Below are 27,480 nucleotides of genomic sequence, written 5' to 3'. Positions count from 1 at the left end.
TAAATTTAACATTTTTTCTCACTGGTTTTTCAGCTAGTTGTTTAGTGGTATGACTGAGCACACTAAAGATAGTCCTTAGTGAAGTAACTTTAAATGTCTATAACACTATAATACAGCGGAAGAGTGTTTTGAACTGTTTCTCTTACTGTTTATTCCTATAAATTTGCTATATCTTTTTAATGCCATAGTGACAGTCATGTGCGAATGCTTGAAGACTGTGTCCAGGAAACGATTCATGAACATAACAAGCTTGCTGCAAATTCAGATCAGTGAGTATAATTCATAAATGAAATAAATATGTTCATGTGGATAGATGTATGTTATAATTGTTTCCAATAACTTAAACGTGACCGGTAGCATTTCCCTGAATTCTCTACTGACTCAACAAATTAGTCGAAAAATGTATGTTTGATCAGAAACTTTTTTTTCCATTTTCCCTTTCACTTTACTTTTCTCCCACAAGAAAGGTGATCAAAAGGATAAAATAATACATAAACTTATAATGTGTATTTGTTTGATGTTTTTTTCTCATAGTTGTGTTTCGAATTTGTAAAATGTGTTGGGTGTAGTGGCTTATGCCTGTTATCCCAGCACTTTGCGGGGCCAAAGTGGAGAGATAACCTGAGCTCAGGAGTTCAAGACCAGCCTGGGCAACATGGCAAAACCCCGTCTCTACAAAAAATATAAAAATTAGCCAGGCCTGGTGGCATGTGCCTGTAGTCCCAGCTACTCAGGCAGCTGAGGCAGGAAAATTGCTTGAGCCTGGGAGGCAGAGGTTGCATTGAACCGAGACTGTGCCACTACACTCCAGCCTGGGCGACAGAGCAAGACCATGTCTCAAAAAAAATTTAATTTAATTTAATTTAAATTTAAATTTTTAAAAAATTGTTAAATATGCAAGTTGTTAGTGGCGTTATTCAGTATGTACCACATCTAAACATAAGTAGTTGCACTGTGTGACTTTTTAAAAAACCTTTTTCTGTTTCTGAAAAGGAAAACAGTTTTTTTTCCTCCTTACTCACACTAGTACTTTTGATCAAATGTGTGGGTTTTTCTTCCACACCAATTCTCCAGCTCTTTGGATACCAACTGTGTGTCCTACAATTCAATTATGACAATCCTTTGAGTTAATACAGACCCCACAGATTAGTTATTGCAGACTCAGTTCCACAAGACTGTACCCCATTTAGACACAAATCTCGACTAGTGGTTTTACTTTCTTCTGACTTGGCTACAAGTTAGGTGTTTCCACAACCCCCTCCTCATGTTCAATACTTTGTTCTGATGGGCTCATAGAACTCAGGGAGACACTTCAGTTTTCTGATTTATTATAAAGGATACAGATGCACAGCCACATGAAGAGGGTGAGGTTGGAAGGATCCCAAGTACATCAGGTTCTGTCCCTGTGGAGTTGGGGTGTACCACCCTCCCAGCACATGGATGTGTTTACCAACATAGAAGGTCTCTGAGTCCCATACTTTAGTGATTTTTATGGAGGCTTCATGTAGGTGTGATTGATTATTAACTCAGTATCTAGCTTCTGTCCCCTCTGGAGGATAGCAGAGTGGGGCTGAATGCTTCTGAGCTTCTAATCATTGCTTGTTCTTTCTGGTGACCAGACCCCATTGGGGAGCTGTCCAGGATCCCACTAAAGTTGCCTCAGTAGAAGAAAAGATGCTCCTGTCATCCAGGAAATTCCAGTGAACTTAAGAGCTGTGTGTCAAGAACTGGGGTCAGAAACCAAATATTAGAGCAAAAGATGCTCCTAGCACCCCTGTCATTTAGGAAGTTACAAGGATTTTAGGAGCTCTGTGCCAGGAAGCATGAGCAGAGACCAATATATATATTTGTGATTGTGTCACAGCTAGTAAAGACATGTTTAGAACTATTGCAATGTGGACTTTTTTAGAGTGATTATTAGTTTTCTTAGGTGCGGTCATAGTATAATTGTTATGAGTAGGATTGTTCTCACTAGGAGAAGCAGGCTGAAGTGTTTAGGACTACACGTCAAGCCCTCTGCAACTTACTCTCAAATGGTTTAATTAAAAAGTGTACATCTACTTAGGTATAGTATATAGAGAAAGCAAATATAGCTAACAGTGACTCTAGGTGAAGGATATACGGTTGTTCATTGAATAGTACTTTTCTTTCAATTTTCCTGTGGGTCTGGAAATTTCAAAATAAAAAGTTGGGGGAAATTTTTAGCATTACCAATCCTATAACTTGGAAATAACCAATTATAGCTAATGGTTAGTATTGCCTGATTTTATCCTTAAGAATTATTAGTATAAGGGAAATTAATACACAATATATTCATTTTCGCTGTTGTAGTTATCTATTGAAAATTATACTTAATTATAAGAGTTTTCTCTTTATCCTTCAGACACTGACAATTATTATTTTTTGCATTTAAATTAAATTTGTATACTCATTAAGTGTTCATACAGGTATAGCAATTACATATACTGCCTTTCTAATATTTAGCTTTTGGGTTAACAGTAATATCTGATTGTAGCAATATGGTGTTTTAATATGTTAGGGTTTTAATAGTTTGCCTGCTTGAATTCTTAAATTTTAAGTCAAAAATTTCTCTTTAAGTCTCATGCAAATTCAAAAATGTGAGTTGGTGTTGATCCATACCTACCCAGTTGGTGAAGACAGCCTTGTATCTGATCGTTCTAAAAAAGAGGTGAGTGTTGAAATAATGAAAGAAAAGACCATTGTGGTTAATAATAATAAATACTGAGAAGGATTATCATTAAAATGATCCATTGCCAATATTTTCTGCCAAGAAAATATTTTGAGTTTTCAAAGTAAACCTCTATGTCAAGACATCTAGGTTGATTCTTTATGGTATAATTGTGGATTTTAAAGTGTTTTCTATTCTGCCTGCCTCTTCATGTTTGTTTATTTTATCAAAATGTGTTACAAACCATACATGGTTTGTATTGTTCCTAAACTTTTATTTACTTTAGTGATTATTTTTGTTCTGTAAAAGTCTTTTTCCTTATTAGAAAAGCAATACACTCTTTAACAAAAAAGATATTCCAATAAAAAATTAATTTTATACATTCAGAGGGAAAAATCTTATTTTCCAACCTTGATTTTACTTTTTAAATAAAGTTGAATAATTTTAAAGGAATAGATGATCCTGTTGATTGTCAGATGGATCCACATCATAATATTCTCTATCAGTAATTTATGTTTAGAAATATAGATATATGTCCTGGTTTTTCATTTTGCATTATTTAATATAAACATCACTAGTATTACCTTAGTCCATGAATTTTTGTAGTTAAGTGGTATTTTTAGTCATTATTGCCATCATTGTGTTTTTAAGTGGTTTCCAGTGTAAGCCTCTTTTTTATTAACTTTTTTCTGCCTCTTTTGATAATGTGGCAATGTTAGTTTTATTTTATGATAATGAAAATTTATTTGTAATTAATATTATTGCCCTGGAATGAGTAAGATTTTGTGTTATCTTGTTGTACACTGCTTCTAGCTGCCTTATTTATTGGTGACAGAACGAAATTTTTGTGGTGATTTCCACATTCTTTCTTTTAGTTTTATCTGCAGGGTTTTGTCCTCTCAACAAAATAAATTATTTTTTCTGCAGTGTACTTCAAATCCATTTTGCGTATAGATAAAAAGACGTAAAAATTGTAAAGAAATATATTTAAATATTTCACTCTAAATTTCAGGAGGACAGGGATTATGTCTGTTCACTGCTATGTTCTGTATACTCACAGTTTCTGGTATCTAGCAAACTGATTAATACGTATGTGGTGAGTGAATGAATGCATGAAAATGTATTGCTAAAATAATTGTCATGGTTAATTTATGGATCCTTTTTTTCCAGCTTCTAAAAAGTTAAAAATAGTTAATTTTAATGGATTTATACTAAAATATTTAGCAGTAGGTTACAGTGAATTAATATTTTGTGGATTATTTTTCTTGCATGGTTTTCTGTAGTTGTCCCCAGTTTTAACCAGTGAAGTTCATAGTGTTCGTGCAGGACGGCATCTTGCTACCAAATTGAATATTTTAGTACAGCAACATTTTGACTTGGCTTCAACTACTATTACAAATATTCCAATGAAGGTAGGCAGTTCTTTTTCCTGCTATTTTGAAAGCACTGCTTTGCTTTTTAAATATTTGTTAGAGGCCGGGCGTGGTAGCTCATGCCTGTAATCCCAGCACTTTGGGAGGCTGAGATGGGAGGATCACTTGAGGCCAGGAGTTTGAGACCAGTCTGGTCAACATAGTACGATCCCATCTCAATATAAAATAAATAAAGAAATAAATAATTGTTGGACATGTATTATTTATTTTAATTGAACCTTTACCTTTTCTCCCCATATCGTATTTTCTGTTTTGCTAGCCCACATTCAATGTCTTTGACCAGGTCAGTAAATACTGAAAAGTAACCAGAAAGGATCACAGAATAAAATGCTATATTTTTGTTTTCTAATAAGAACATGTTATGTGAGCTCTCTTAAAAAAAAAAATGCTGTCATTGTTTTCATCAAAATATAATTTCTATTTTAAATTATTATTCTGTGATTCTTTTCCTGACAGCTGTGTTATTAGATTTTGCTTACTTTGTGTATTCTAGTGGATCTTTTATTCTCTATGTTTTTGTTGTTGCCCACCCAGTATAAAGGTGTTTATAGCTAATAGGTCTAACTAGGGGAAAATAGCTCATAGTTTTAAATTAGTTTATTACTCTCTAACTGAAAGACCATAGATGTGAGCTCTGTGATTTTACTGGTGGATTTTTTAAGGAATCTATTGCTACCTGTTCATTTTCATTATATTAACATTATCAGTAAGTTGTTTTAGGGCTAGCACAGTTCCTGGCCCGTAGTAAGCTTCAAATGGGTTTTTACTGAGTGGAATGGAATTCAATTGTATTGATTATGTTTACAAATATAAAGTAGCCACTATATCAAAATTCAAATTTTTCTTACATTCCAGTTTCTATTTTCTGCCACTATATTATGAAAAATAAATTGCATGAGAAATATAATCTTTTCATTATTAATTTCTTAATGCCATTGGCCGGTTTTTCACTACAAATTTTAGGCTTACCCTGTAGAACCTTTTGGATGCAGAAGTAAATAACATAATAGGTACACTTTAATATATATAATGTCATGTGTTATAAGAAAAATACTCTGATAGCTTGCCTGTTAATTTTGATCATATTTGTGTGCTACTGGTGTGACTCTTCAATCTTTCTGTTTTTTGGTAAATAGATAATGTTGAAATTCCTATTTCCTATTACTGAAAACAAGTTACTAAACTTGTTTATTAGTTTGTATTTTATATAATTGATATTTGCTAATTCACTGTAGGTATTTAAAGATGCTATTTCCTCTTTTTAACAATGATTTCACTTTAAATTTATGTAAATTATTTCAATTACATTATATTTGTATATTAAAAATATTGGCAAGACTGCATTTGGAGTAAAAAAAAATTCAAAATTTCTGAGTTAGTCATCTTTGTTAATTCTGACTTAATGTAAAAAAATCATTAAATACTTTATTACCTGTATATTGCCAGTTGTTTTTTAATGGAGTTTATGTTGCATGGAAAACTTGCATCTTTAAATAGATTATCCCATTATTTTAGCCAATTATTATTGAATGTATTTGACCTCATTTTAAACAAAAAGCAAAATGAATAATTAATAATTTTATTATTTTGAAAGCAAAACCAAGTTTTTTTAAATGTTTGAAATTTTACTTCAAGGAAGAACAGCATGCTAACACATCTGCCAATTATGATGTGGAGCTACTTCATCACAAAGATGCACATGTAGATTTCCTGAAAAGTGGTAAGAGACATTTGAAAGTATTATTTTGTATGATCTAACATATGAAAGCATATTACAGTAGCCCCCACATCCTCAGGGAAGACATTGCAAGACCCCCAGTGGATGCCTGAAATCTCAGGTGGTCTCGAACCCTATCCTGTATACACTGTTTTCTCCTGTACATAGATACCTATGATAAAGTTTAATTTATAAATTAGGCAAAGCAGGAGATCAATAACAATAAGAATGAAATTGAACAATTATAACAATATATTATAATGAAAGTTATATGAATGTAGTCTCTTGGTCTCTCTCCCTCTTTCTCAAAATATCTTATTGTACTGTACTCATCCTTTTTGGGATGATGTGAGATGATAAAATACCTACATGATGAGATAAACTGAGATGAATGATACAGGTATTGTGACATAGCATTAGGCTACTATGGACCTTGAACACAAGCACTATGATACCTCGACAGTGGATCTGATAACCAAGAAGGCTACTAGTGGACTCGTAGTATTTATAGCATATATATGCTGGACAAAGGAATGATTCACGTCCCAGGCAGGACAGAGTGGCATAGTGTGAGACTTCATCATGCTACTCAGAACAGCATGCAGTGTAAAACTTATGAATTGTTTATTTCTGGAATTTTGTATTTAAGATTTTTGGGCTGCAGGCCAGGCGTGGTGGCTCACACCTGTAATCCTAGCACTTTGGGAGGCCAAGGTGGGCAGATCACTTGAGGTCAGGAGTTCGAGACAAGCTTGGCCAACATGGCGAAGGCCCATCTCTACTAAAAATTAAAAAATTAGCCGGGTGTGGTGGCGCGTACCTGTAGTCCCGGTTACTTGTGAGGCTCAAGCAGGAGAATCTCTTGAACCTGGGAGGCAGAGGTTGCAGTGAGCTGAGATCATGCCACTGTACCCCAACCTGGGCAGCAGGGTGAGAGTCCATCTCAAAAAATACATACATATCTTGGGGCTGCAGTTGACCACAGGTACTGAAACCACGGAAAGCGACACAGCAAAGTCGGGGGACTGCTGTAACAGCCTTGAGAAGTTCTTCAGTACAAACCAGATTGACTAGTTTATCCCTGTGCAAACTTATCTGTCAGTATCACCTATTAATGGCCATGGAACTAGTGTCCTGTGGAATTTACTTCGGAAAAGACTGGGCTAATAGAACAAATACTGAGAAAGATAGCCATGGCTTTCTCAAACTCATTACAGTTTCATTTGCAGGCAAACAACCTTGAGGAAGGGAAAAGAATAGGAGCAAACTCAAAAGAGTGATAGACTTTCAACTTGGCCTAGAAATTAAATTTTGAAATTTAAATTAGTTTTTTTTCCTCTAAAAATTATTTCAATCCATAGATCTCATCTCCCAAACTGATTTCTGCAACTGTATTGGCTTGGTTTAGGGGAGAAGACTCTGGAGTTAGGAGATAAGTTTTAGCTAAAGCTTTGCCACCAACTGGCAAGTCCCATATGTTTCTAGATGTATGTTTGCGTGCTTATGAATTAAAGATGCTGGATTAGATGAGCTGTAGTATTCCATTCAATTCTAAAATACAATGAAAATTTTAAGATGTTGAAGGTCATTTTAAAAGCCTTTAAGCTTTGACATTTGGTTAAATTCTTTAGAATGTTTTCTAGTAAATTGATGCTGCCAGAGAAACGGTTGACTTTGATTATGTTGTATGCATCTTCTGAAGCATAATCATGAGCCAATCGTGACATTCGTTACATGTCTGAGGAATCTTAGAATAAACCTAATAAGCTGCTAACATGAAAGAAACTATTATAATGCAGGGATATATAAACGTTTAACAAAGGAATATAGAGAACTTGTTTTTGAAAATATATTACATGGAAATTGCTACGAACATGTGATGTGATATCAATTTTTAAAATGTTATTTTAAAAACTTACAAAAATGGGCCAGTCGCAGTGGCTCACACCTGTAATCCCAGCACTTTGGGAGGCTAAGGCAGGTGGATCACGAGGTCAAGAGATCATCCTGGCCAACATGGTGAAACCCCGTCTCTACTAGAAAATACAAAAAATTAGCCGGGCATAGTGGCGCGCGCCTGTAGTCCCAGCTACTCAGGACGCTGAGGCAGGGGAATCGCTTGAACCCGGGAGGCAGAGGTTGCAGTGAGCTGAGATCACGCCACTGCACTCCAGCCTGGCGACAGAGCGAGACTCTGTCAAAAAAAAAAACAAAAAACTGTCTCAAAAAAAAAAAATGTCAAAAATATCCTTTGTAACACAAAATAGTTCTTTAAAATAGTTGTTGACTTGGCCTGTAGTTATGTGCATTACATGTGGACACTATGTGTCAAAAGTTATTTTAACAATAGGAACAGAGCGCTATGGGAGCTCAGAGGAAGCTGCCTGTGGTTGTGCCAGTAAGAGTTAGGCAGGTTTTACTGAGGTGGTAACAGTGTAGCTAGGTCTTGGTGAGTAGGCTTACACTTTAACCCAGATACCTTCCCTAAGTTCCAAATCTTTTTTTTTTTTTTTTTGAGACAGAGTCTCGCTCTGTCCCCCAGGCTGGAGTGCAGTGATGCAATCTTGGCTCACTACAAGCTCTGCCTCCTGGGTTCACGCCATTTTCCTGCCTCAGCCTCCCGAGTAGTTGGGACTACAGGTGTCCACCACCACACCTGGCTAATATTTTGTATTTTTAGTAGAGACGGGGTTTCACCGTGTTAGCCAGGATGGTCTTGATCTCCTGACCTCGTGATCCGCCCCCTCAGCCTCCCAAAGTGCTGGGATTACAGGTGTGAGTCACCGCGCCCGGCCCCTAAATTCCAGATCTTTATATTCTACTTCCTAATTGTATCTCTTAGATGTCTCAGTCACCTACACCTCAACATGCCCAAAACAACTTGGGAGCTTTGCCACCTGAACTAGTCTGTTTCCTTTTTCAGTGAATGGCCCTGTTGTTTATTCATTTATGTAAGGCAGAAAACCTCAGAATCATTTTTGAGACATCTAATCCATCATCACATTTTCTTGATTTCGTCTACTAATTTTTCTCACGTACATCAAAATCTCCATCTTAGCTACCAATAACATTTCCCTAATCCAGCCTTTTATTTTCTTACCTAGTATCTCACAGTAGCCTCCTAAATGGCCTGTCCCTATCTACTCTTTACCCTCTAGCTACGGTAACTTTCAGAATGCTAATCCTGACCATGTTCTCATGACCTTAAACCGGCCCCATGCCCATGCTTTTCTGTTGCCCTTAGGAAACAACAGACCTGTTTAAATGTCTTACAAGGCCCTTCATTGTCTGGCCCCCTCCCCTTTTTTATTCTCATCTCAAGGCATACTAATCTTCTCTGTTTCAGCCACACAGATCTAATATTTTTCATGCTTCCTCCTGCCACAGTATCTTGGTATCCACTGTTCTTTTGCCTGAATAGTCTTTCCTCTATTTCTTCTTCTTTTTTTTTTTTAAATTTGAGACAGAGTCTCACTTTGTGGCTCAGACTGGAGTACAGTAGTGTGATCATAGCTCACTGCAGCATGGACCTCTTGGGCTACAAGCAGTCCTTCCACCTCAGCCTCCAGAGTAGCTGGGACTGCAGGTGCATACCATGAAGACTGGCTGATTTTTGTATTTTTTCCATAGAGACAGGGTCTCATTATGTTGCCCAGGCTAGTTTCCTGACCCCCTAGCAATCCTCCCACTTACGACTCACAAAGTACTGAGATTTTAGATGTGAGGCACTGCATCTGGTCCATTTCTTTAGTTAATTTCTGCTCATACCCTTATAACTCAGACCAACCTTCACTTCTCAAGGAAACTTCTCCTGGTGTCTTGGAATAGGACACATCTCCCTCTATAGGCACTCATAGCACTGTAGATTTTCCTTCAAAGCCTTGTCAGCTTTATGGTGGCACATTTGTTCATTATTATTAGATTAATATCTCCTTACGTATTTACTTTCCAGATCCCTTGGTTTGTGTTTCTTCTAACTAAACTTACTAGAATTCAGTATGGTTGTGCATTTTAGATTCCTTAAGCTTTTTCTGAGTTCTTAACCATGTCATTTTATCATTTAATAGTGTGGGCAGGGAAGAACAGTTGTAGATGCTTGAAATTTTTTAAATTTTTGCTATTGACTTTCAGTGCAGTGACCTAAATGATTGATTAATGACGAATGTGGAGGAAAATTACTATTTATTTTAATCATAGATAATATCTTTGGTATTTGTCCAGGGGACCTGATAAAAAGATGTTGTCTCAGAGATATTTTCTCTTAGAGAGTTTAAACTCGTTTGGAAATCTTGGTAAACAATTTGAAGCTTGTGATCTACTTGGTAATGTTAGTGTTTCTCTGACATTTTTTTCATTGTTGTTTTTAAGAGAACTTTTAATTTTAGAGTAGTTTCAGATTTACAGAAAAATGTGAAGACAGTACAGAGTTCCCGTTACTCCATACCCAGTTTGCTCTATTATTATTTTTTGCTTTTATTATTATTATTATTTTATTTATTTATTTTTTTTTTTGATACAGAGTCTCACTCTGTTGCCCAGGCTGGAGTGCAGTGTCGCGATCTCGGCTCACCGCAACCTCTGCCGCCCGGGTTCAAGCGGTTCTTCTGCCTCAGCCTCCCGAATAGCTGGGATTACAGGCATCTGCCACTGCGCCTGGCACATTTTTGTAGTTTTAGTAGGGACGGGGTTTCACCATCTTGGTCAGGCTGGTCTGGAACTCCTGACCTCGTGATCCACCTGCCTCAGCCTCTCAAAGTGCTGGGATTACAGGCGTAAGCCACTGCGCCCGGCCACTTTTGTTGTTTTTTAAATTGAAACATAATTGTACATATTTATGGGATACAGTGTGATGTTTTGCTACATGTATACAATGTGTAATGTCTCTGACATATTTTTAAAGGTGATTCGCACCTAGGTGGTGGCAGTCGAGAAGGCCCTTTTAAAGAAACAATAACGTTAAAGTGGTGTACACCAAGGACAAATAACATTGGTAGGTATTTAAGAATAAATGAAAACGACTAAATCAAAAGGTTCTTAAGGTATTATGTGGGGGTCGATTTATTCCGTTTTGCATTTTCGTTTTTCATTGTTTCAGAACTCAATGAACTCAGTGAACAAGTTTTTTTTTTTTTTTCTTTTAATTATGGGAATATTTCTTTGTATTCTTTCAAATCAGTGTTTTCTTCTATTTCAGAATTACACTATTGTACTGGAGCTTATCGGATTTCACCTGTAGATGTAAATAGTAGACCTTCCTCCTGCCTTACTAATTTTCTTCTAAATGGTAACTTTAATTATTTAATGGTTTTGGCTGAAATTATTTATATTATTTGAATTATTTATATTATTATTAAATTATTATCTGAGTGAAATTACTATTAAGAATATGAACTCTGGAAAGCTGTTTTCATCACTGTAACTTTGCCATTTATTTGCCAAAGCTGTTTTAAACTTACGTAATTTGAAATACCCTTTAACAGTTTTTACTAACATTTAAAAGATGACTTTAGGTTTGGCTTTCAGGCTATTACATCTAAGCAAGTTTTATTTAATAAAATTGTGAGTATTTTTATTTAAAAAATTTGACCTTCAGAGTCTAAATTGATTTGTTTAAGAAGCTATAATTAGAAAATAGATTTAAAAAGTAAAATAGAAGCTAGAATAATATAGACCATTTATCTTGGCCCATTGAGTTTTAAATCAAATCAAAGGTAGACTTACTTATATTTGAACATGATACCTTTATCATAAATAAATATTATGTTTTCAATATTATACCGTATGATTCTTACCTATGACCTTGAATCTGTGGTTTCATTGTGTGAAATTTTTTTACAAGTCTAAATTATTTGATTCCAAATTAAAAGCTTCTCTGGTAGTTCTTATGATCATCTCAGGTTTTGGAACTAGTGATCTAAAGAGTCAGTCTGTCTTTATCATAAGGTTATGTCATTGTTAGTTAAGCATAATTTGATTATCAGACTAGGTGAAATTCAGATTAACATTTGGACATGTAGAATAGAAAGTGGTTATGATTACAGTGTGGATGAGGAACTGTTGTATAAGTGAACTGAGACTGTGCCTTCTCCCCAAATGTTCTGTAGCATTAATAACCTGAGGATTATGGAGCAGTTGTCTCACTTTTCTTCTTGAGGTCCAGGAGAAAAATTCAATATGTACATGTAATTGGATGAACCATATAGCCAAACGTATTATGCCAGAGACCACTATAGTTGTTGTGGGAAACTGTATTAACTGTGTAACCTTGGAGTAACTGAGATAAAGTTAAGGCTAGAATTCAGATTTTTAGGCATGGAAGAGTAGATACACTAAATTTGCAATGCTGGTTAAAATACGGGGCTCAATAAATAAAATGAAAAAATCTAGACGTAAATCTCAAGGAAATAAATGAGAGCCCATTTGAGTTTCATTACTGATAGTGTAATCTTGTTTTTGACAGGTCGTTCTGTTTTATTGGAACAACCACGAAAATCAGGTTCTAAAGTCATTAGTCATATGCTTAGTAGCCATGGAGGAGAGATTTTTTTGCACGTCCTTAGCAGTTCTCGATCCATTCTAGAAGATCCACCTTCAATTAGTGAAGGATGTGGAGGAAGAGTTACAGACTACCGGATTACAGTAAGACTCTAATATCTATAACTTTTAAGTTTTGAATCTGTCATCATTCACCAAGTAGTTATCGAGTGCTTGTTAAATGCTAAGGTCTATGGAAAAAAAGAGATTGGAAGAAATTGATTATTATTTTAATTAGGTGAATTTCCTGCAATATTTGCTCAAAAATTCTATTTATCATTGTTTAATCTTATTTTATATTCAGTATATACTGAGATGTATCTGAATTGCAATGACACGCTGGAATTGTAGGAAAAAATAAATTGATTTGAACTAATATTTTAGGTGAAACTTAATTTCTAGTAATTTAAATGGCAAACAGAAACCTGGAATATTTGTATTGCTGCTACTTTGAAATAACATAAACTTTGGTATTATTGGGAGGAACATAAAAGGAAATATATGTACATTTTTGGTAGAAATTCTGTTCTAATCTTGATTTTTCATTCTCCCTCCTCTCTTTCCTGTTTGGTATTTCATAGCTATTTACTTCTTGAGGTGGTTGTAAAAACTAAGTGTGATTTATATATATGAATATGCTTTGTAAACCACAAAGTGTTATATACTGTAAGTAACTTTTTAATTAGGACTTTTTTAAAAAACATAATATTTAAATAAGGAGAAGCCTAATCAATATTTATTGTAGAAAATTTAGAGAATATAGATATCTTAAAAAAACACCCACACCTGTAAATTACCTATAATTTCATCATTCACAGATAACTATTGTTAACATGTTTATGTTATGTCAAGGTAGTTTTTTTGTTTGTTTGTTTGTTTTGAGACGGAGTTTCGCTCTTACTGTCCAGGTTAGAGTGCAGTGGCGCAATCTTGGCTCACTGCAACCTCTGCCTCCTGGGTTCAAGCAATTCTCCTGCCTCAGCTTCCCGAGTAGCTAAGATTATAGGCGCCTGCCACCACGCCCAGCTAATTTTTGTATTTTAGTAAAGATGGGGTTTCATCATGTTGGCCAGGCTGTTCTCGAACTCCTGACCTCAGGTGATCCACCTGTCTTGGCCTCCTAAAGTGTTGGGATTACAGGTGTGAGCCACCGTGCGCAGCATCAAGATAGTTTTTAAATAAGCAAATGGGTCATCTAATGTGATTAACTGACTCTTTTATCTCTGTGTGATAGAAAAGTTAAATTACAGAAGGGAAAAAAAAGTGTTTCTTGGTTTTTACAAAAGGTGAGGAAAACATACCATGAATGCATTTATGTTTGAGGCTTTCTTCATTTTCATCAGATAAAGGCAGATAGGTTTCAAGTTCAGAAAGGATAAAAAAGTAGTGGAGTTGAGGGATACTGTTAGAAAAAATGTTTTGTTGCACATCACAGGACAGAAGACATCAGGGAAACAGACTAGTACATGTAATCCATACTGAAACATTAGACATAGTTTCTAATTTTATCTTATTTGGTTATCATTAGGATTTTGGTGAATTTATGAGGGAAAACAGATTAACTCCTTTTCTAGACCCCAGATATAAAATCGATGGAAGTCTTGAGGTCCCTTTGGAACGAGCAAAAGATCAGTTAGAAAAACACACCCGTTACTGGCCTATGATCATCTCACAAACCACCATTTTTAACATGCAAGCGGTAAGTGTTAAGTAGCTTCAACTTTTCTTATAGATTAGTTATATATTCTTTATAGAAATAAATTAGAAAATTTGTAATTTATACCATTTCTTAAGCAAAGAATGAAATATATGAGCTTGCTAAAGTTAAAGAATTAATAATTAAAAATTGAAGTGATAGTTATAGATTCCTTCACCATGATAATCTTTAAAATCTTTTTGAAAATCAAGTTCTACCTAGATGTTTTGATATTTATTTTTCAAGACAGATTTTCTTTTTTCTTTAAAAAAATATCTAACAGGTAGTTCCATTAGCCAGTGTTATTGTGAAAGAATCTCTGACAGAAGAAGATGTGTTAAACTGTCAAAAAACAATATACAACTTAGTTGATATGGAAAGAAAAAATGATCCTCTACCTATTTCCACAGTTGGTACAAGAGGAAAGGGCCCTAAAAGGTAGATTTTTTTTTTCTTTCTTACTTTATAGATCACATTTACTTGATACATATTGTTTCTCAAGATAACTTATTCCATATGTAAATTCTATTTGAGGACATGTTTATATATGTATTTGAGATGAAATAATAAAAAATCATAGAAATGGATATATTATAGCCTAGAATTTCACTATTAACTACCAAGTAAGAGGAAGGAAGTCCACATTTCATTATTTCTTTTTACTTTACCACTAGAAAGTGACACTTCAATATTATTTAAAGAGTATTTCCAAATCTTTGCTGCAGAGATGAACAATACCGTATCATGTGGAATGAATTGGAAACCCTTGTCAGAGCCCATATCAACAACTCAGAGAAACATCAAAGAGTCTTGGAATGTCTGATGGCATGCAGGAGCAAACCCCCAGAAGAGGAAGAACGAAAGAAACGAGGAAGAAAGAGGGAAGACAAAGAGGACAAGTCAGAGAAAGCAGTGAAAGATTATGAACAGGAAAAGTCTTGGCAAGACTCAGAGAGGTGACTTCTTGGCATTGATATAGCACCACGGTGCCTTTTGTTATATCACATTCTGCATAGAGCACTTTCATACATTCAAACCTGATTTAATAGTAGTTCATTTAATACATGTTTATTCATTTTCATTACTGTAATTTTATCATTCTTAAAATCTAGAGGATCTTTCTTGGGCGCAAAAATATGAATTTTTACTGTTGGGGCAAAGTTAGTGTTAGTTTTTCCTAGTTAACTTCTGAAAATCATAATGCATGATGTTTGGTATCAGTATGTGCTTTATGTGTTGTGAACTTCACAGACATAATTTTATTCCTCTGTTCACTAAATATTTACTGAATGCTTGTGATGTGCCAGGCATTTGGCACAAGATCCCTACCCTTGAAGAACATATAGTGTGATGGTAGAGACAGACAATTAAATTAGTGATTGCAGGCCGGGTGCATTGGCTGACACCTGTAATCCCAACACTTTGGGAGGCCGAGGCAGGTGGATCACTTGAGGTCAGGAGTTTGAGACCAGCCTGGCCAACATGGCAAAATCCTGCCTCTACTTAAAAAAATACAAAAATTGGCTGGGTATGGGGGTGCATGCCTATAATTTCAGCTACTCAGGTGGCTGAGGCACGAGAATCGCTTGAACCCGGGAGGCAGAGGTTCCTGTGAGCCGAGATTCCTCCACTGCACTCCAGCCTGGGCAATAGAGTAAGATTTTGTCTCAAAAAAAAAAAAAAGTGATTGCAGCAAAGTGTGGAAGGTGCTATTATAAAAATAGGCATAGGATGGCCTCGGAAGCACAGAAGAACGGCATACAGTCTTTTCTGAAAATGTTCCTTAATAGTGTACTCTTTTCCTTTAGTTTGTGATTTATATTATGATGTCAAAGTTAAATCTGAAAAAACATAAAAGTAATAAAGGCTTATAAATAGAAATAGCATATCAACTGGCTATATACTCTATCCGCTTGCCAGAAATCAGACCAACACCAGGTAACTTTTTTTAAAATTAATTAATTTTTATTTATTTTTTTGAGACAGAGTCTCGCTCTATCACCCAGGCTGGAATGCAGTGGCATGATCTCGACTCACTGCAGCCTCTGCCTCCTGGGTTCAAGTGATTCTCATGCCTTAGCCTCTCAGGCAGCTGGGATTATAGGCATGTGCTACCATGCCTAGCCAATTTTTTGTATTTGTAGTAGAGATGGAGTTTCACCATGTTGCCCAGGCTGGTTTCGATCTCCTGACCTCAGGCAATCTGCCCACCTTGGTCTCCCAAAGTGCTTGGGATTACAGGCATGAGCCACTGCGACTGACCAAAAACACATCTTTTTATGATGGAAAATTTCAAACATATGTAGCAATAGAACAGATAGTTACTCATCATCTACCTTCAATGATTAACAATTCATGGCAGATCTCATTTCATATATATCTTCATCCACTACCTTTACCACTACACCCATAGGAATATTTTGAAACTAATTCTGGAAATCCTATAATTTTATCCATTAATAATAGAATACTTTTATTCTCTTTGACTTTAGAAGCTCATGTTTTCCTTAGGGCTGCTGAGCTTCTGAAACAATACTGGTTCACCGTAAGAGGGAAAAAGTACTATCATTCAGGTCCCACTGAGCTTCAAGTACACTCTTGTATATTTTGCAAGTGTTTTTGTTCTCTGATGAAACTCTAAAAGTTTAGAGTTAAGTTTCTAATTTGCAGAACATAAATACATCTACACAATACATAGACTAGAGAATAAATGGGAATAAACTTATTAATCTTATTTGTAATTTGAAATTCAGTGTTATTTTGTTCATAAAAATCAAAATTGTGCAATTTCTTCTGAAGATCACATCATTTCCTACCTTTTAAATTTTAATTTATCTTCTTTTTTTTATATTTTACAGCTAATTCCTGAATTATTGCATTATTATTTTGAAGGAAAAGGGAAACTTGTATTTAATTCATTAGTTTCTGTTACCTGGTTTTAGATTGACATTTTTTATTAGTCTCTAGGTTTATTTTATGAGATTAGTCATCTTTTATAAAGGTTGATATGCAAAGTTAGTTTAATTATTAGACCATTAAACTTCTAAAAATTTAAACTTTACATTTCATTATTTGTCCCTCTAAAAGATTAAAAGGAATCTTAGAGCGTGGAAAAGAAGAATTGGCTGAAGCTGAGATTATAAAAGATTCGCCTGATTCCCCAGAACCTCCAAACAAAAAACCCCTTGTTGAAATGGATGAAACTCCACAAGTGGAAAAATCAAAAGGTAAGGTACAGCTGTGGTAACTAGGTTTATAAAAAGTTTTCCAAGCTGGGTGTGGTGGCTTACCCCTGTAATCCCAGCACTTTGGGAGGCTGAGGCAAGCAGATCACCTCAGGTCAGGAATTCAAGACCAGCCCGGCCAGCATGGTGAAACCCCACCTCTAATAAAAATACAAAAATTAGCCGGGCATGGTGGCACACACCTGTAATCCTAGCTACTCGGGAGGCTGAGGCTAGAGAATCGCTTGCACCTGGGAGGCGGAGGTTGCAGTGAGCCAAGATCGCACCATTGCACTTCAGCCTGGGCGACAGAGCAAGGCTCTGTCTCAGAAAAAAAAAAATTTTCCAATGAAGCTCTGTTTTGTACAGTGTTATTTCATATTGTTGTGTATGTGAGGAAGAGTTCTTAAGTATTTGTGGGTGTTGTTTAGGACATTCTCTGTTTACAACCTGTATTAGTCCAGTCTTATGCTGCTAATAAAGACATACCTGAGACTGGGTAATTTTTAAAGGAAAGGGGTTTAATTGACTCACAGTTCCAGCATGGCTGGGAGGCCTCAGGCAACTTACAGGCATGGCAGAAGGAGAAGCAAACATATCCTTCTTCACATGGCAGCAGCCAGGGGAAAGGCAGAGCAAAGGGAGAGGAAGCCCCTTATAAAACCATCAGATCTAGTGAGAACTCACTCACTATCACGAGAACAGCATGGAAATTTGGGTGGGGACACAGCCAAACTGTATCACAGCCTTAGAGAATATAGGCAGTAAATATATTTGTCAGTGTTAAAAACAAAAACAAGTAGTGTTATACTTTCATTAATGAAGCCTTTGGAAAATAAGCATATAAAGTTTGTGTTTTAAGAAATTTTAAATATGTAAACTTGAATCTGTTTATGTTCCTGATACTATAGTAAGAGCTGGGATATTGAATACAAACTCTTTTGACCCTAAAATCTTACGAAACCTAGAAATAATTTAATATCACTCATTTATTGCTATATTAAAATGTGTTTGAGTTTCAGTGTAGTTATTATTATAAACAATATTTTCACTGTAAAGCCTCTTAATCTCTTATAGGCTAAAACGTTTAGTTTCCTCTTGAAGGAATTCTAGGCACCAAGGATATGATTTGGGATTGGCAGCTCCAGAAATCATTCTAGGCCTTAGTTATCTTGAAGGCAAACTAGATTTAGTCTTTTTAGGATACATGTGTAATGGTATGCCGTCATTATACTACCTGATGTCCTGCCACTATGCCTCTCCTAAGGCAGTAGAACCAGCTTATGAATATTGGCAGCTCATCCTAGGGAGAAGGTAGGCTTGTTTGCTTTTTATATGCTTGTTATAGTGTATATATATAGTGATACATGTTATATTCTTCAGTTCACTAGTTTCTTTGAAGCCAGAGATCACCCTTGAGGTGATCTTATTATATTTGCCTTTCAGGCATTTGCTAGAGGGCCCAGAAAATAATAGGATTTAAATAGATGTTTTTTGATAAATTATTTCTCATATGACAAAATATACCACTCTTCATTAGGATGAGAAATTTAGGTCTACTCTAAACAGTATTTCAGCATTGCTTGGCAAATAGAACTCTAAGGAGTATTACTGAGGCAGAGATTGCAGTGAACCAAGATGGCACTGCACTCCAGCCTGGGCGACAGAGTAAGACTCTGTCTCTTAAAAAAAAAAAAAGAGTATTATCTATACTGGCAAAAATTGCAAGCAACTAAAAGCCATATTAGTAGGAAAATGACTGAATAATGGTGTGTCCATAGGGTGGTATGTATTTATTTATTTATTGAGATGGAGTGCGCTCTTGTTGCCCAGGGTGGAGTGCAATGGCACGAACTCAGCCCACTGCAGCCTCTGCCTCCTGGGTTCAGGTGATTCTCCTGCCTCAGCATCCTGAGTAGCTGGGATTATAGGTGCCTGCCACCACGCCCAGCTAATTTTTATATTTTTAGTAGAGACAGGGTTTCACCATGTTGGTCAGGCTGGTCTCGAACTCCTGACCTCAGGTGATTCGCCTGCCTCAGCCTCCCAAAGTGCTGGGATTACAGGCATGTGTCCCTGTGCCCAGCCCCCACAGGGTGGTATTTATATAGCCCAAGAATAATTATTGAATGAATGTGTAAATAAGTTTTTTTAAAGCAGGTTACATAAACATATGTACTGTGATCTCAATTTTAAGTTTTCATACACATATATACTAGCTGTCAGTTAGATGAAATATCACCTATCATTAAATTAAATGGATCCCTGATGCTTTTCACCCTAGACATATTATATGAAATAGCTCACATGAGAAGCAACTTGATTGCACATTACTGCCTTTCCTTTAACTTTCTATTTGAGGCTGATATTTGAAAAGTGTTTGTTTTTTCTTTCATTCTATTTTATAACCTAAATTGCATGTCTCTTCTGATCAGCAACTGATCTGGGCCTTTTATTATACCTCAGTTTTATCTGCTTTGGAAAATGACTTCCCAGGCCTCCCCAAAGTGAATTTTGTGCCGGCTGTATACACTGTACTTAAGGCTGTGCTATTCCAAATGTGCCATCTAGATTTGGCAAACGTCTATTCAGCTCTCTTTTTATGATGCAGTAACAAAAAAAAGAACCAAAATAACCATTTGTTGATATAGATTGGCACTGAAAAAAAGACTAAAATTTTTAGTTGTTAGAGCAGTGGCATTAGGATGATTTTATTTCCTCCTTTATGTGTTTTATTGTTTTCTAAATTTGTTCTCATGAACATGTATTAGTTTTATAATAAGAAAAATAAGAATTTTAAAATATATATGACAATATTAGCTCTTTTTGATGTACAGTTCTGTGAGTTTAGACAATGCATACCACCATCACAGTCAGCGTACACAACAGTCTGTCACCCCAAAAGATTTACTCGTATGGACCCTTTCTAGTCGTACTTCACTCTCCTCCTCAATCCCTGGTAACTACTGATATGTTTTCTCTTCCTATAATTGTGCTCCCTATAATTTTTCAGAATGTCTTATAAATGAAAGAAAATGTCATGCCACCTTTTGAGATTGGCTTTTTTCACATAGTATTATAATGACTAATTTTATAAGAAACTGCCAGCTTATTTTTCCAAAGTGGTGGCACCATTTTACATTCCCACCACCAGTATGTGAGAGTTCTGGGTGTTCTGCATCCTTGTCCACTTGCTGTTGTCAGGGTTACTGTTTGTTTTGTTTTTGTTTTTCATCCTATAAGGTATGTAGTGCTATTTCATTGGTGTTTTAATTTACATTTCTCTCATGATTAATGATGGTAAAACTCTTTTCCTTTGCTTATTTGTTGTCTGTTTGTCTTTTTGGGTGAAAGGTCCATTAAAATATTTTGTACATTATAAAATTGGGTTGTTTGTTTTGTTATTAGTGGATTTTGAGAGTTCTTTATTTATCTGGATACAAGTTCTGTGTTGGACAGGTGATTTGCAAGTATTTTCACCCAGTCTGTGGCTTGTTCTTCTCTTAAACAATGACTTTTGCACAACAGAAGCTTTTTATTTTGATGAAGTCAAATATATCCATTTTTGCTTTTATGATTATGCTTTAGGTGTTACATGTTAGAAATCTAACCCAAGGTCACAAAGGCTGATTTTCTTTTAGGAGTTTTGTAATTTTAGGTTTACATTTAGGCCATGATCAATTTTTGAGTTATTTTCTATAAGGTACAAAGTATGGGTCAATATTAATCCTTTTGCATACAGTGTCCTAGTGTTCCAGCAGCATTTATTGAAAAGACTATCCTTTCTTCATTGAAGGATTGTACATTTATCAGAAATTAGTTGACTATGTATGTGGGAGTCTGCTTCTGGATTCTCTTTTATATTCTATTGGTTTATGTGGCTGTCCTTTCACCAATCCAGTACTGTCACAGTCACTTCAAGTTAAGTCTTGTAATGAGGAAGTAAGAATCTTCTAACTTTTTTCTTCTTTTTCGAAATTGTTTTGGCTATTGTAATTCTTTTGCCTTATCATATTGTGCAGGAAAGAGTTAACATAGTAGGCCTGAGACTATTATAATTAGAAAAGCTTGCTTGCAGGTTTGGCTGTTGGCTGGCATCTGGGAACTTGGCTTTTGAGTGTTGCCTAGATAATGAACTGAACACCTGCTTCCCTTCTGAAAGTCTGGAACTTTGGTCGTTGTGGTTAGGCAGAGAATACCTACCTGATCAGCCCCCAGTAAAAACCCTGGACTGTACTCAAACAGGCTTTCCTGGCAGAAATACTGCGCACATGTGGCTGCATGTTTGCCTGTGGAGGTAGTATGCACTCTGCATAAACCTCATTGGAGAGAGCGAGCATGAGAAGCCTGCAAATGGATTCTGCCAGTCTCCACCTCATGTGTTTCTTCTGCTTACCGATCTGGCTGTGTCTCCTTACTGTATTGCTGTAATCATTCTTAACCAGGAGTATAACTTTACATTTAGTCATTTGAGTCCTTCCATCAATCACTGAACTAGTGGTTGCTCTTGGGGACCCTGAAACACATAAATTTTAGAGTAAGAGGAAAATGATTGCCTTACTTGTGTAAAATGAACTACGGAATTAACTGCCTTAATTGTGTAAAAATGAACAACAGAATTAAAAGTAAGTTTGGAAATTTGGAAATTTGGAAGTAATAAATTATTCTATCTTTTTTTTTTTTCTCTCCTTTTAAATATAACACCAGGGCCAGTGTCCTTATTATCCTTGTGGAGTAATAGAATCAATACTGCCAATTCCAGAAAACATCAGGAATTTGCTGGACGTTTGAACTCTGTTAATAACAGAGCTGAACTATATCAACATCTTAAAGAGGAAAATGGGTTTGTGTTATTTATTGTCAAAATTGGTTTTGTCAATTGCCTGTATAGTACCTTAACAAACATTGCTTATTTGTAATAATCAGCAATTTTTTATTACTAATATTATGAACTAATATGTGTTCCCCATAAGGAGAAAAAATTAACCTCTTTGATTCTTGCTTGTAAAAGGCTTAGTTATATTGAATGTAACCCTGAAAGTATTTACTCCTTAGAGCATTTCTTTTTAATGCTTAATAAACATTATAGAGGGAAAAATCATACCACTTAGGATATAATGCCAGTCTCTGTAAAATAACAGAGGAAAATGTTTTCCTATTAAGGAATACAATATTAAGAATATTGATTATAGTAAAATAAATCTCAGATCTGATAATTTTGATTTTTTTAGAAGAAATCCTCTTAATTTGTTGGTGGAAATACATTTCTTTAGTGGAAAAGGAAATAAATTCTTGACTAAATCATAGAGATTCCTTAGTTTTGCTTGGAAAGGGAGAGTGTGGTATAGTCAAACGAACAAACAAAAAACAGTGGCCTTTGACATGTAACCTTGGGAAAGTCACTTAGTCTCTCAAGGCCTCAATTTTCACTGTAAAATGAAGAAGTTGGCCTAGCTAGAGGAACCCTAATGTTAGTCCTTTCCTAAAATGCTGATGTTCTGTTCTGTGAACATATTATTTTAATTTTCATGTGAAAGGTAGATAATTAAGGAGACAAAATGTTAATGAATATTTATTTTATCAACTCGTTTTTTTCTTCCTATTTCAGGATGGAAACAACAGAAAATGGAAAAGCCAGCCGGCAGTGAAGAGTGACTTGAAGAACTAAATTTAGTATATTGGAAAAATATTTTGTGCGGAATTCGATATAAGTACTTTTACAGCAAGATTGTATAGTTATGTTGCCTGGACTGGTTTTTACATTTTTAAAATATTTCAGCTGTCGTTTTTGTACTAATTATAAAATTGGCACATAATTCAAAAATATACATTTGAGATGATTTGTCCTCCCAAATTATACAAGTTTATTTTATGGTATAAAGTGTTCTCTCTGGAAATGTTTTTTAAAAAATTCTTAGGCTTCTCTTTGCGAAATAAAACTATTAAAATATTTGAAATGCAAAACATTGGAGAATTACTTTAGAAAATACTTTAGTCACTTAATGACTGAAAACAACCATAGGAATTTTTAAAAATTTGATGAGAGTTTAAGATTTGCAATACTTAATATAAAATCTTGCCTATTAAGCTGCATCATATATTGTGCTTTTCTAAAACAGAACATTGTTTTTATTTTGTTTTAAGTTATTTTGCATATGTGTTTTTACCCATTTAAAAGTAGAGTTTTCAGGTAGGTTGTGTAATTTTATATTTACTAGTATTGGGTAGTTTTACTCTTTATATTTTTCTGCGAAATATTTTCCATCCATTTGCTTTTCTTATTGAATGAGAAGCATAAAGGAAATTACTTCACAGATTTAGAAGAAAGAAAAGTTACTAGGTTGATTTTATCTCTGGATAGAATCTTAGTCTCATTTCTCAGAAATATCATGGTTACATGTTATATGTTTCTTGGGCCTTTTTCCTCTGCTGCTTCATCTAGAAGTTTGTAACATGTTACAAAAGGTAGGTTATTTCAATGTTAAATGCTAATTGTAAGTTTGCCATTTTTTTCCTTGAGTGTTTATTAGAGAAAGGAAGCTCTTTATACAGACTCAGTATTTTCTTTTATTTTTTAAGACAGAGTCTCGCTCTGTCGCCCAGGCTGGAGTGCAGTGGCGCGATCTTGGCTCACTGCAACTTCTGCCTCCTGGGTTCACACCATTCTCCTGCCTCAGCCTCCCAAGTAGCTGGGACCAGAGGCGCCCACCACCATGCCTGGCTAATTTTTTGTATTTTTAGTAGAGACGGGGTTTCACTGTGTTAGCCAGGATAGTCTCAATCTCCTGACCTCATGATCTGCCTGCCTCGGCCTCCCAAAGTGCTGGGATTACAGGCGTGAGCCACTGCACCCGGCCCTCAGTATTTTCTATTGAAAAAAAAAAAAACAACTGGTCTTTACACGGGGGTTCAGCAGCCTTCCAGGTCAGCCTGGTGAAATTGACATTGCTCTCCTTTATCAACTCCTGTCTCATTCTCAGCCCTCTTTCCTAAGATAGAGCTACTTTTACTCCATTCCACTGTGTTTAGATATACATTGACACAAACCATACACAGGCAGGGCCAGGCCTAATTAGCGTGTTAGACTTTCGGGGTTTAAGGAACCATAACCCAATAGCTAATTAATAGATCATATTTACTTTTGAGTGGGCTCTGACCTTTTATTTATTTTTTAATTATACTTTAAGTTCTGGGATACACTTACAGAACGTGCAGGTTTGTTACATAGCTATACGTGTGCCATGGTGGTTTGCTGCACCCATCAACTCGTCATCTACATTAGGTATTTCTCCTTATCTTATCCCTCCCCTTGTCACCCTACTCTGCCGACAGGCCCCAGTGTGTGATGTTCCCCTCACTGTGCCCATATGTTCTCATTGTTCAACTCCTACTTATGAGTGAGAATGTGCAGTATTTGGTTTTCTGTTCCTGTGTTAGTTTACTGAGAATGATGGTTTCCAGCTTCATCCATGTCCCTGCAAAGGACATGAACTCATCCTTTTTTGTGGCTGCATAGTATTCCATGGTGTATATATGCCACATTTTCTTTATCCAGTCTAACATTGATGAGCATTTGGGTTGGTTCCAAGTCTTTGCTATTGTGAACAGTGCTGCAACGAACATACGTGTGCATGTGTCTTTATGGTAGAATGATTTGTAATCCTTTGGGTATATACCCAGTAATGGGATTGCTGAGTCAAATGGTATTTCTGGTTCTAGATCCTTGAGGAATTGCCACACTGTCTTCTACAATGGTTGAACTAATTTACACTCCCACCAACAGTGTAAAAGCGTTCCTATTTCTTCACATCCTCTCCAACATCTGTTGTTTCCTGACTTTTTAATGATTGCCATTCTAACTGGCGTGAGATGGTATCTCATTGTGGTTTTGATTTGCATTTCTCTAATGACCAGTGATGATGAGCTTTTTTTCATATGGTTGTTGGCCACATAAATGTCTTCTTTTGTGAAGTGTTTATTCATATTCTTTGCCCACTTTTTGATGGGGTTGTTTTTTTCTTGTAAATTTGTTTTAAGTTCCTTGTAGATTCTGTATATTAGCCCTTTGTTCAATGGATAGATTGCAAAAACTTTCTCCCATTCTGTAGGTTGCCTGTTCACTCTGATGATAGTTTCTTTTGCTGTGCAGAGCTCTTTAGTTTAATTAGATTCCATTTGTCAATTTTGACTTTTGTTTCCATTGCTTTTGATGTTTTAGTCATGAAGTCTTTGCCCATGCCTATGTCCTGAATAGTATTGCCTTGGTTTTCCTCTTGGGTTTTTATGGTTTTAGTTCTTACATTTAAATCTTTAATCCATCTTGAGTTCATTTTTGTATAAGGTGTAAGGAAGGGGTCCAGTTTCAGTTTTCTGCATATGGCTTGCCAGTTTTCCCAACATCATTTATTAAATAGGGAATCCTTTCTTCATTGTTTGTTTGTGTCAGGTTTGTCAATGATCAGATGGTTGTAGATGTGTGGTGTTATTTTGGAGGCCTCTGTTCTATTTCGTTGGTCTGTATATCTGTTTTGGTGCCAGTACCATGCTGTTTTGGTTACTGTAGCCTTGTAATATAGTTTGAAGTCACATAGCATGATGCCTCCAGCTTTGTTCTTTTTACTTAGGATTGTCTTGGCTATACGGGCTCTTTTTTGGTTCCATATGAAATTTAAAGTAGTTTTTTTTCTAATTCTGTGAAGAAAATCAATAGTAGCTTGATGGGAATAGCATTGAATCTATAAATTACTTTGGGCAGTATGGCCATTTTCACAATACTGATTCTTCCTATCCATGAGCATGTAATGTTTTTCCATTTGTTTGTGTCCTCTCTTATTTCCTTGAGCAGTAGTTTGTAGTTCTTCTTGAAGAGGTCCTTCATGTCCCTTGTAAGTTGTATTCCTAGGTAATTTATTCTCTTTGTAGCAATTGTGAATGGGAGTTTGCTCATGATTTGGCTTTCTGTTTGTCTGTTATTGGTGTATAGGAATGTTTGTGATTTTCGCAACATTTATTTTGTATCCTGAGAGTTTGCTGAAGTTGCCTATCAGCTGAAGGAGTTTTGGGGCTGAGACAATGTGGTTTTTTAAATATACAATCATGTCATCTGCAAACAGAGATAATTTGACTTTCTCTCTTCCTATTTGAATACGCTTTATTTCTTTCTCTTTCCTGATTGCCCTGCCAGAACTTCTAATACTTTGTTGAATAGGAGTGGTGAGAGAGGGCATCCTTGTCTTGTGCCGGATTTCAAAGGGAATGCTTCCAGCTTTTGCCCATTCAGTATGACATGGGCTGTGGGTTTGTCATAAATAGCTCTTATTACTTTGAGATAGGTTCCATCAATACCTACTTTATTGAGTGTTTTTAGCATGAAGGGGTGCTGAATTTTATCAAAGGCCTTCTCTGCATCTATTGAAATAATCATGTGGTTTTTGTCATTGGTTCTGTTTATGTGATGGATTACATTTATTGATATGCGTATGTTGAACCAGCCTTGCATCCCAGGGATGAAGCCGACTTGATTATGGTGAATAAGCTTTTTAATGTGCTGCTGGATTCGGTTTGCCAGTGTTTTATTGAGGATTTTCACATCGATGCTTATCAGGGATATTGGCCTGAAATTTTCTTTTTTTGTTGTGTCTCTGCTGGGTTTTGGAATCAGGATGATGCTGGCCTCATAAAATGAGTTAGGGAGGAGTCCCTCTTTTTCTGTTGTTTGGAATAGTTTCAGAAGGAATGGTACCAGCTCCTCTCTGTACCTCTGGTAGGATTCAGCTGTCAATCCATCTGGTCCTGGGGTTTTTTGATTGGTAGGCTATTCATTACTGCCTTAATTTCAGAACTTATTATTGGTCTATTCAGGGATTCGACTTCTTCCTGGTTTAGTCTTGGGAGGGTGTGTGTGTCTAGGAATTTTTCCAGTTTTTCTAGATTTTCTAGTTTATTTGGATAGAGGTGTTTATAGTATTCTCTGATGGTAGTTTGTATTTCTGTAGGACCAGTGGTTCTTCTTTATCATTTTTTATTGTGTCTATTGGATTCTTCTCTCTTTTCTTCTTTATTAGTCTGGCTAGCGGTCTATTTTGTTAATCTTTTCCAGAAACCACCTCCTGGATTCATTGATTTTTTTGAAGGGTTTTTCGTGTCTCTATCTCCTTCAGTTCTGCTCTGATCTTAGTTACTTCTTG

At 35.8% G+C, this 27,480-nt stretch overlaps 1 protein-coding gene across 2 annotated transcripts in view; it reads left to right on the top strand.

Moving 5' to 3' along the window:
* The window catches only part of INTS13 (integrator complex subunit 13), a 33,129-nt gene extending 9,872 nt beyond the window's left edge, over positions 1-23,257 (top strand). For both annotated transcript variants that reach the window (XM_063672530.1, XM_054442425.2), the window contains exons 5-17: positions 189-269; positions 2,599-2,689; positions 3,973-4,101; positions 5,758-5,842; positions 10,740-10,829; positions 11,034-11,123; positions 12,300-12,478; positions 13,902-14,072; positions 14,353-14,507; positions 14,795-15,025; positions 17,157-17,296; positions 22,001-22,136; positions 22,902-23,257. In XM_063672530.1, the coding sequence (XP_063528600.1) occupies positions 189-269; positions 2,599-2,689; positions 3,973-4,101; positions 5,758-5,842; positions 10,740-10,829; positions 11,034-11,123; positions 12,300-12,478; positions 13,902-14,072; positions 14,353-14,507; positions 14,795-15,025; positions 17,157-17,296; positions 22,001-22,136; positions 22,902-22,941 (1,618 nt within the window). In that variant the 3' untranslated portion in view covers positions 22,942-23,257. The remainder of the gene's footprint in view (positions 1-188; positions 270-2,598; positions 2,690-3,972; positions 4,102-5,757; positions 5,843-10,739; positions 10,830-11,033; positions 11,124-12,299; positions 12,479-13,901; positions 14,073-14,352; positions 14,508-14,794; positions 15,026-17,156; positions 17,297-22,000; positions 22,137-22,901) is intronic.
* Positions 23,258-27,480: the final 4,223 nt, after the last annotated feature.

The sequence above is a fragment of the Pongo pygmaeus genome, chromosome 10 (assembly GCF_028885625.2).
Source record: "Pongo pygmaeus isolate AG05252 chromosome 10, NHGRI_mPonPyg2-v2.0_pri, whole genome shotgun sequence".
Classification (NCBI taxonomy): domain Eukaryota; kingdom Metazoa; phylum Chordata; class Mammalia; order Primates; family Hominidae; genus Pongo; species Pongo pygmaeus.
The sequence above is the reverse complement of the archived record's forward strand: the minus strand, read 5'-3'. Positions and strand labels throughout refer to the sequence as shown.